Raw genomic sequence first — 9,220 nt, forward strand, 5'->3', positions numbered from 1 at the left:
CGATACATAAAGTAAACTATGTAGGATTCAGATATAGTGAGATTCCAACGAAACACATCCCTCCCTTGTGTCAAGTTAACCGAATCCAAACGGGATAGAAGATGTTGCCACTCTAGCGAGGAGCTCCACTCCGGCGTGTACAGCATGAAGGACGGGAAGGTGGCCCCGTTGCCGTTGGTAGACGACAGCCGCATGGCCGCCCACCTGGTTTTTCCCGACCCGAACTTGATCAAACCATGATTTCTTTTGAAAGTTGATGAGGGAATTGTAAGTCGTTCACCAATCAACGGTATTGCAATTTTCCAGCAGGTTGGCAAATAGTAGCAAGTACAACCAACAAATAATTAAGCTACGTGCAACAGCAAGTAACTGACTTTGAGTCACAGTTCGCTGCGTGCAAGCCAGCAATGTTAGCATTATTATAGTAGCAGCAGATAAAAACGAGTAACAGCTACTTTCCTCTAAAAAGAAAAAGGTTGGAGTAGTAGCATCGGCACATATATTGGCGCTTTATTTAGCTATTTTTATATGATTAATTTGGGATGGTTCATGTGATCTTGCTCTTGCAACATATACTCTAGTAGTTTTCATTTTTGCTCCAGCCCCGGTGCTGATGTTGCTCCACCAGTGATGTGTTTGACATTGACATATTACACTTTATTGAAAATATATATTTATGAGATGTGTGCATGTCGCCTTCGATGTAAACATCAGGACCATTATACTACATACATCTCTCCCAGGATCACCACCCTAATCCCTGACTATTCTCAATGTCCATGGTTGTCCAGAGTCCGGATGCTAATTAGTAATAGCTGCTAATTCTTAGAGTTTCGTGAGCATAATCTGTGAACCGTGCTGGGGTTGTAGAGTGGAGACCGGGCAAGGCGAATGCGTGTAAGATGGTGAGAGCTCAAACAAGAAGTGTTGCAGGATCACACTCAATCCCATCTTGGCCTCTAGCAATGCAAAGTTTTGCCCAACGCATATCCGCGGTCCCCAGCCAAATGGAAAGAACGCCGGCGAGTTCTTGGATGCGCCGGCAATGCCCTCCGCAAACCTCTCCGGCTTAAATTCATCGACATCTTCTCCCCACACATCTGGATCATGGTGAATGCACACAATTGGCAGCGCAAACGTTACGCCGGCTGGATATGTGACGCCTCCCAGCTCTGTCTCTCTATACGCCTCCCGACCAAGAAGAAGAATCGGTGGGTATAGCCTAAGAACCTCATGCAATATCATTGTCACCTGCACCGACAAAGAAGATAGACAAATTCAGAGTGGCAACTCAATGAGAAATTGCATAACCTTCTCTCTTGTAATGTACTCACGACTTTCAGCCTGTTTATGCCCTCAAAATCTGGCTGGTTATTCCCAAAGACACGAAGAACCTCCTCCCTAGCGCGGTCCTGCCACTCGGGATGCATGCTTAGCAGGACCATTGCCCATGTGAGCAGCACCGCGGCTGTCTCCATGCCCGCGAAATAGAAGAGCTTCAGCTCACCTACTATGTCGTCGATGGTCATCATCGGCTTGGAGCTTCCGGCTTCTTGGCTTTCTTTTATGTTGGACTCCATCATCACGCCTAGTAGATCGTTGTTGTCAGCATAGCCATCCTTCATCGCCCTCTCCCTCTTCATAATTATGCCTTTCAGGAGTACTTCGACCTCACGGGCATTTGCCTTCATTCTTCGATTGAGTTTTATTGGCAGGAATCTGCATAATAAGAATATTAACAACGGGTGTGACTAGATCTCAGTTGACTGGGACTTAACCAAGTCTCGGTCATGTGACAGAACATATAAAAAAGAATAAAGAATATATTTTAATTTTTCTTTGCATTAATCTCCGCGTATGATCTCACGAATATAGAATCGACCGAGACTTGTCGACTGAAATTTAGCAATCCAGTTAGCAAATTGCAGACTACTACGTGTACTCAGGCAATACACGAAATGCAAGTATGAGCTGACCTGTAACCTGGAATGTACATCACGTTTGCCATCTTGACAGCATTATGTGCTTGTTCCGATTGCAACCGGAAGATTGTTCTTCCTTCACTAAAGCTGCTCCCGAACGCCACTCGGGATATCACGTCGCCCGTCAGATTCTGAAACTCTGGCCACACATCTATCTCCTGCGCATCACCGGGCCCCCCCATGAAGCTTCCCCATCTTCGCACAAGTTCACTAGAACAGTCTGCAAAAGCAGGCAACATCCTCTGCAAAAGCCAATCCCGATTAGCCTGGAAGTTAGTACGATGTGCGTGTGGGTCAATGAGTTCAGTCAGGTGAGGAGTGACATGACGGACACCTTGAGCTTCTCGAGATGGAAGGCGTGGTTGATGATCCTACGGTGGGCGACCCACTTGTCGCCCTGGTGGGTCGTGAGGCCGTTGGCCAAGAGCCGCTCGATCCCGAGGATGGACCTCTGCTTGCCGAACTGGCCCTGCTTGCTCGACAGGATCTCCCGGAACAGTTGAGGGTCGGCCACCACCACCCTCGGCTCCGAACCGAACCATGTCAGAGCAACTTTGCCTGAAACAATCCCGATGATTTCTCATGTAGGAGTACTTTGCCAAAATTACGGAGATCAATCACCAACACCGTACGACGTACGGCCGCCTAACTGAGAGGGGACGGCGGTTAATTAATTGAATTACCGTGTTGCTTGATGATGGCATGGTCGAACGGCACCGCGCGGGCGGCGACGGCGTGCGAGGACAGCGTCATGGGCTGGGAGCACGCCGCCGCGATGAGCCGCACGTAGTCCTTCATGTCGCCGGAGGGGAAGCGGTAAGACGTGCCGCCTACGCCCTGGGACCGCAGGGCCCGGGCCACCCTCCGCGGGCCGAGCCAGGCGCCGGCCAGCGCCCGCCCCGCGCACCACAGCGCGGCCAGCAGGGCCCCGAGAGCGCAGAGTAAGCTCCATGGTGGCGAGCCGAGAGTGTCCATGCCGTGAGATTGCGATGAATGAACCCGTCTCTCTCGCTCAGTCTCTGTATATGGGCAGCTCCAAAAAGAAGACTAAGATGAGACCTGGGTGGCGGGTTGAATTATCTTGGCCCGGCGGTCAGAGCCAAGGCGATGAGCACGACGTGGAAGTCCAGGTGCAGCGCACGCAAGCCGCCGTGAACTCTCGGGATCCGCCCGCCCCTCGTACACGTTCGCTCGAGGTTAAAAGTCTGTTCAACGGATGCGATGATTTGCATCGCGTCTTGGCGGCCCTTTTCTTTGTCCGACGGCGAGGCACAAGCAAAGCACGTTTCCTACATACGGAGGATATATTCCAAAATGGCGTGCTCTTTTCCAAGATGGAAAATACTACACCCCATTCAAAAAAATATCCGTGAATTTTAAAATATTTGCATGAAGTCAAAAGTTTTCGTGAATTTCAAAAATCGATCACGGATTTAGAAAATGTTCATGAATTCATAATATATTCACACCACAGAAATAATGATCATGGGCCAACCAATATTTGCAAATTTGAAAAAAAGTTCACAAAGATTACATGATTTCAAAAAATTGTTTCGAAATCCAAAAATTGTCCATGAATTTGAAAATCATCTATAGGCTCGATAAGGTGGAGAGTGCGACCGGATGTTCCAGATGGAATTGCACACGGAGAATTTACCTAGGTTTGGGCCATCATGGTCGAGGTAATACTCTATGCTTGGCTTTGTTTTGATTGATTGTGGGAAAACGCCTTGTGAGAGTGTTTAAGTAGGAGTGGGTTGTTGCTACCGACACAATGACACATATCAGATGATCTTGAACGAAACTCTAGACTTCCCATATAAAGGGCGACAAGGCCAACCATCTTATTCTCTAAGAAAACTCTAGGGTTCCTCTGCCTCCCATTGGTGTCGCCATCACCGCCTCGTCTCCGGTGGCCTTAGGCCAACTCCACCGCACGACCCCAAATCGTCCGGGGCTGTCCGTTTAGGGTTAAACGGACATACGAGACGTTCCAACGCGCTACCCCATCCGCAAAAAAAATCCGTTTCTGGTCCGGCTCGCCCCATCCTAGGCGCAAACTTGGTCTAGTTTTGCGTCTGAAACGGACACGCCCGGACGTTTTTTGCGTGGGCCTCGTCCGCCCCTGTCCCTTTGCATCTGAGGCTTGGCCCGCTAGTCATTGAAACGAAGGGGCCCACCCACCCACCCATCCCCCTCTCTCTCCTCCTTTCCTCTTCCCCACCGCGCCGCCGCGCGACCCCGGCAGCCGCGACTGGCAGGCGGCCTACGCTATCCTAGGCTCCAGCGACGCCGAGGCCGAGGCGCAGCGGGGCAGGCCGGGCTGCATCGGCTCTCCCCCGAGGTGGTCCTGCCGCCCGCGGCCGCGACACGGGGCGCAGGCAGGCGCGGAGCAGCGCGGTGCGGCGCGGGCGTGGCGCGTGGCGCGGCGCGCGCCGGCTTGCAGGCCGCGGCGAGGGCACAGGCATGTGCGGGGCGGGGCGCGGAGCAGCGGGTGCGGGCGGCCGCGAGCGGGCGCGGAGCGCTGATGTCTACTACGCAACTTTATTCTTGTAGACACGTGTTAGGCCTCCAAGCGTAGAGTTTTGTAGGACAGTAGCAATTTTCCCTCAAGTGGATGACCTAAGGTTTATCAATTCGTGAGAGGCGTAGGACGATGATGGTCTCCCTCAAACGACCATGCAACCAAATACAAAAAATCTCTTGTGTCCCCAACACACCCAATACAATGGCAAATTGTATATGTGCACTAGTTCGGCGAAGAGATGGTGATAAAAGTGTAATATTGATGGTAGAAATATATTTTTATAATCTGAATAAATAAAACAGCAAGGTAGCAAATAGTAAACGGGCACAAAAAGGTATTGCAATGCTTGAAAATGAGGCCTAGGGTCCGTACTTTCGCTAGTGCAATCTCCCAACAGTTCTAACATAGTTGGATCATATGATTATCCCTCAAAGTGTAATGAAGAATCACTTCTGAGTTCCTATTAGCGGAGAACAAAAGATAGGAATTGTTTGTAGGGTACGAAACCATCTCAAAGCTATTCTTTCCGTTCGATCTATCCTAGAGTTCGTACTAGAATAACGCAAGCTATTCTTTCCGATCGATCTAATCAAGAGTTCGTACTAAGATAACACCAAAGCAAATTCATATTCATAATACTCAATCCACACAAGGAACTATAAAGAGACCCCGAAGTTTTCGTCGGAGAAAAACGTGCATCAACCCCTATGCATAGATTACACCAATATCACCACGGGAATCCGCGAGTTGGATGTCATAACATATATCAAGTGAATCAATAAGATACCCCAATTGTCACCTCAAGTATTCATATTGCAAGATATATATCATGTGTTCTCATCTCTGAATATTCAATCCGACAAGACAAAACTTCAAAGGCTAAAGATTCAATTCATCATAACAAGAGTATAGAGGGTAGAAACATCATATGATCCGACTATATTAACAAAGCCCATGATATAGATCATGAGAGAGAGAGAGATTAAACACATAGCTACTGGTACAAAACCTCAGCCTCGAGGGTGGACTACTCCCTCCTCATCGTGGTGGCCGCCAAGATGATGAAGAAGGCCACCGGAGATAATTCCCCCCTCCGGCAGGGTGCCGGAAAGGGTCTAGATTGGTTTTCGGTGGCTATAGAGCCTTGCGGCGGCGGAACTTCTGATCTAGGGTAACCCCAATGGGTATTGGAATATTTGGGAATTTATAGTGCAAAGAAGGGGTGCGGGAGGCCAGCGAGGTGGGCACAACCCACCTGGGCGCGCCAAGTGGGCCTGGCGTGCCCTGGTGGGTTGTGCCCCCCTCGGGGGACCCCCGAGGTGCTGCTCTGGCCCAATGGGTTCCTTCAGGTCCATAAAAAATCTCCGTGGAGTTTCGTTGTGTTTGGACTCCGTTTGGTATTGATTTTTTGCGATGTAAAAAACGAGCAAAAAACAGCAACTGGCACTGGGCACTGGGTCAATAGATTAGTCCCAAAAATGATATAAAGTTGCTATAAAATGATTATAAAATATCCAAGAATGATAAAATAAAAGCATAAATACTTCATAAATTATAGATACGTTGGAGACGTATCACGCACGGTGGTTGGCAAGCCGCGGCGGGGGCATGGGCAGGTGTGGGGCGGAGCGGAGCGGGCGAGCTCGGCAGCGGCGACTGCACCGACGGAGCGAGAGCATGAGCTCGCGGGCAGTTGAGGCGTGAGGACGAGGCGGACATTTTGGGGTCGGTCGGCGCATTGGCGCCTCCAACTTATCCTGAACATGCATGTCTGTTTTGCCACCCATTGCCACCCCAAACGGAGAGAATCCGGACAAAACGGGCGTCCGTTTGGGGTCGTGCGGTGGAGTTGGCCTGAGGGCCATGGCAGTGCGGTGGATCTCGTACCTTGCCAACGGGAGGGCTCTACTTTTAAATGTTTCTTCAAGTTTTGTTAAGGTTTGTGTTCTGCTTAGGAAGACGAGACGGTGACGGCTCCCTGAAGATGGAATAAGGTTCTCCTTGCCTGTTCCCTGCCCGATGGTGTGTCTAGCATTGTCGATGGGTGTGTGGAGGTGTGTCTCCGATAGATCTGTCCTTGGTGGATTTTCTCGGGTTTGGTCGTAGTTCGTCTAAGTTCGTGTGTCTTTAGGTTGTATCCTTCCGATCTACACTACTCTTCATCGGCGGTGGTTGCTATTCTGCTGCGCTGGTCCTGTGGGGCCTTAGCACGATGACTTCCCGACTTTCCACTACAAAAGTTTTGCCTGGCTCCAGCGAGGGAGGGGCAATGACGGCGGCGCGCCTTCGGCTTGCTTCAGCGCTTGTAGTCGTCGCTACGTGGTCTACGGATCTGCATGTAAATTTTTTACTTCTGACGTTCATTGTACTGTCATGATTGAAGATGAATAGATTGAAAGTTTTCTCGCAAAAAAGGCGACAAGGCCTAGGGTTACATATTTCCTAAGTAACTTAGATCCCTAAACCGACAAAGAGCCCCAGGCGTGTACGCCAAGGAAGGATTCTTTTGGAGGAAGGTTTCTTGTGCAGCCAGAGGCCCTTGGAAACTCCTAGGCCGGCTAGGCCCTGAGACCAGGTTATAACCTAGCTTGTCGACCCACGGGCCTCTGTAGCTCTGATTTTTCCTGAGTCAAACGTTGCTATGGGCATCTCCAGCTCCAACCCTCAAACCACCTGCATACGTCCGAACCGCGCTCTTTGGACGTGTTGTGCCATCCAACGCAATGCATGTATCGGTTCGCATGATGGTCTGGACGCACTTTCTCCCGCAAACTGGAGACAAACGTGGGGGGGAGGGGGGCTTTTGCGAGCGTCCTGATAGCACACATGCTCGCTTCTGACCACCCTGACCCACCGGAACCCCCTCCTCGCTCGCGTCTGCCTGCATTCATGCCAATGTGGAGCGGCCACTCCACGTTTAAGCCGGCTCAAAGCGGACGCAATCTCTCACTGCCTCCGCCATTGAAGTGGCGCGTCGGCCGAGGGCGATACCCGTTGGACGCCCGGTTGAACACGCCTCCTCGTCGCATTCAAATGGTTGCAGACTGCTCATTTTCCTCCATTAAACCCACGCATGTATCGAGATACCTACTCCAGCCACACGTCCGTTCGCGAGCCGGCCAACATTAAACACAATGCCGGTTGGCTCCTCGCGTCTGTCCGCTATGTAAACGATGCCAAACACCAAGCAAAAACCCCACCACACCTCCGCTCCCCATTTCCTCCTTGAACAGTTTTCTCCGTGGCATACAGCGAGCAGGAAGAAGAGTTCTCCGGCATAAAAGTCGCTTGGGTGGCCCGTTGTGCCCGTTGGTCACGAGCCAGGCAACTGTCTGTTCCCACCTCCATCAACACTCCAGGCTGCTGCAGAGGCTGAATCACCAAGCCCGCGCATGGTTCAGCTTCCCAAGGAGTGGTGAGTTGCTCCAGGCTGGCCGGGAAGGGGGGATCACGACGGCACGGGCATCGTGGCCTACTGCCGTGGACGATACCGTGTCGTACGGTGCCTCCCGTGCCTGTGACCATGATGACCCACAAATATAGGGGATCTATGGTAGTCCTTTCGATAAGTAAGAGTGTCGAACCCAACGAGGAGCAGAAGGAAATGACAAGAGGTTTTCAGCAAGGTATTCTATGCAAGCACTAAAATTATCGGTAACAGATAGTTGTGTGATTAGATAATTCGTAACGGGTAACAAGTGACAAAAATAACAAGGTGCAGCAAGGTGGCCCAATCCTTTTTGTAGCAAAGGGCAAGCCTGGACAAATTCATATATAAAGCAAAGTGTTCCTGAGGACACATGGGAATTGTTGTCAAGTTAGTTTTCATCATGCTCATATGATTCGCGTTCGTTACTTTGATAATTTGATATGTGGGTGGACCGGTGCTTGGGTGCTGCCCTTCCTTGGACAAGCCTCCCACTTATGATTATCCCCTCTCGCAATCATCCGCAACTACGAAAGAAGAATTAAGATGAATCTAACCATAGCATGAAACATATGGATCCAAATAAGCCCCTTACGAAGCAACGTATAAACTAGGGTTTAAGCTTCTGTCACTCTAGCAACCCATCATTTACTTATTACATCCTAATGCCTTCCCCTAGGCCCATGGTGAAGTGTCATGTAGTCGACGTTCACATAACACCACTAGATGAGAGACAACATACATATCATCAAAATATCGAACGAATACCAAATTCACATTATTACTTATAACAAGACTTCTCCCATGTCCTCAGGAACAAACGTAACTACTCACAAAGCATATTCATGTTCATAATTAGAGGAGTATTAATTATCATTAAGGATCTGAACATATGACCTTTCACCGAATAAACTAACTAGCATCAACTACAAGGAGTAATCAACACTACTAGCAACCCACAGGTACCAATCTGAGGTTTTGAGACAAAGATCGGCTACAAGAGATGAACTAGGGTTTGAGAGGAGATGGTGCTGGTGAAGATGTTGATGGAGATTGACCCCCTCTCGATGAGAGGATCAGTGGTGATGACGATGGCTTTGATTTCCTTCTCCCGGAGGGAAGTTTCCCCTGCAGAACAGCTCCGCCGGAGCCCTAGATTGGTTCTGCCTAGGTTCCGCCTCGAGATGGCGGCGCTTCATCCCAAAAGCTTCCTTCTTATTTTTCCCAAGTCAAAACACACCATATAGTAGAAGATGGGCGTCGGGGGCCCTCCAGGGGGCCCAC

General features: G+C 50.0%; 1 protein-coding gene across 1 annotated transcript; it reads right to left on the reverse strand.

Moving 5' to 3' along the window:
* Positions 1–633: 633 nt before the first annotated feature.
* On the reverse strand, positions 634–3,019 carry LOC125522849 (cytochrome P450 72A14-like). Its single transcript, XM_048687889.1, has 5 exons — positions 2,666–3,019; positions 2,317–2,540; positions 1,977–2,224; positions 1,335–1,719; positions 634–1,251 (listed from the first exon to the last, which is right to left on the reverse strand). The coding sequence occupies exons 1-5, from the start codon at positions 2,955–2,957 to the stop codon at positions 826–828; spliced, it is 1,575 nt and encodes a 524-aa protein (XP_048543846.1). The 5' UTR covers positions 2,958–3,019; the 3' UTR covers positions 634–825.
* Positions 3,020–9,220: the final 6,201 nt, after the last annotated feature.

The sequence above is a fragment of the Triticum urartu genome, chromosome 7, assembly GCF_003073215.2.
Source record: "Triticum urartu cultivar G1812 chromosome 7, Tu2.1, whole genome shotgun sequence".
NCBI lineage: Eukaryota > Viridiplantae > Streptophyta > Magnoliopsida > Poales > Poaceae > Triticum > Triticum urartu.

Coding starts and splice junctions, on each gene's coding strand:
- LOC125522849 (XM_048687889.1), bottom strand. CDS start 2,957: ATGGACACTCTCGGCTCGCCACCATGGAGCTTACTCTGCGCTCTCGGG. Junction 2,225..2,316: donor TCCATCTCGAGAAGCTCAAG/GTGTCCGTCATG, acceptor TGGCTTTTGCAG/AGGATGTTGCCTGCTTTTGC. Junction 1,720..1,976: donor ATGTACATTCCAGGTTACAG/GTCAGCTCATAC, acceptor CTTATTATGCAG/ATTCCTGCCAATAAAACTCA.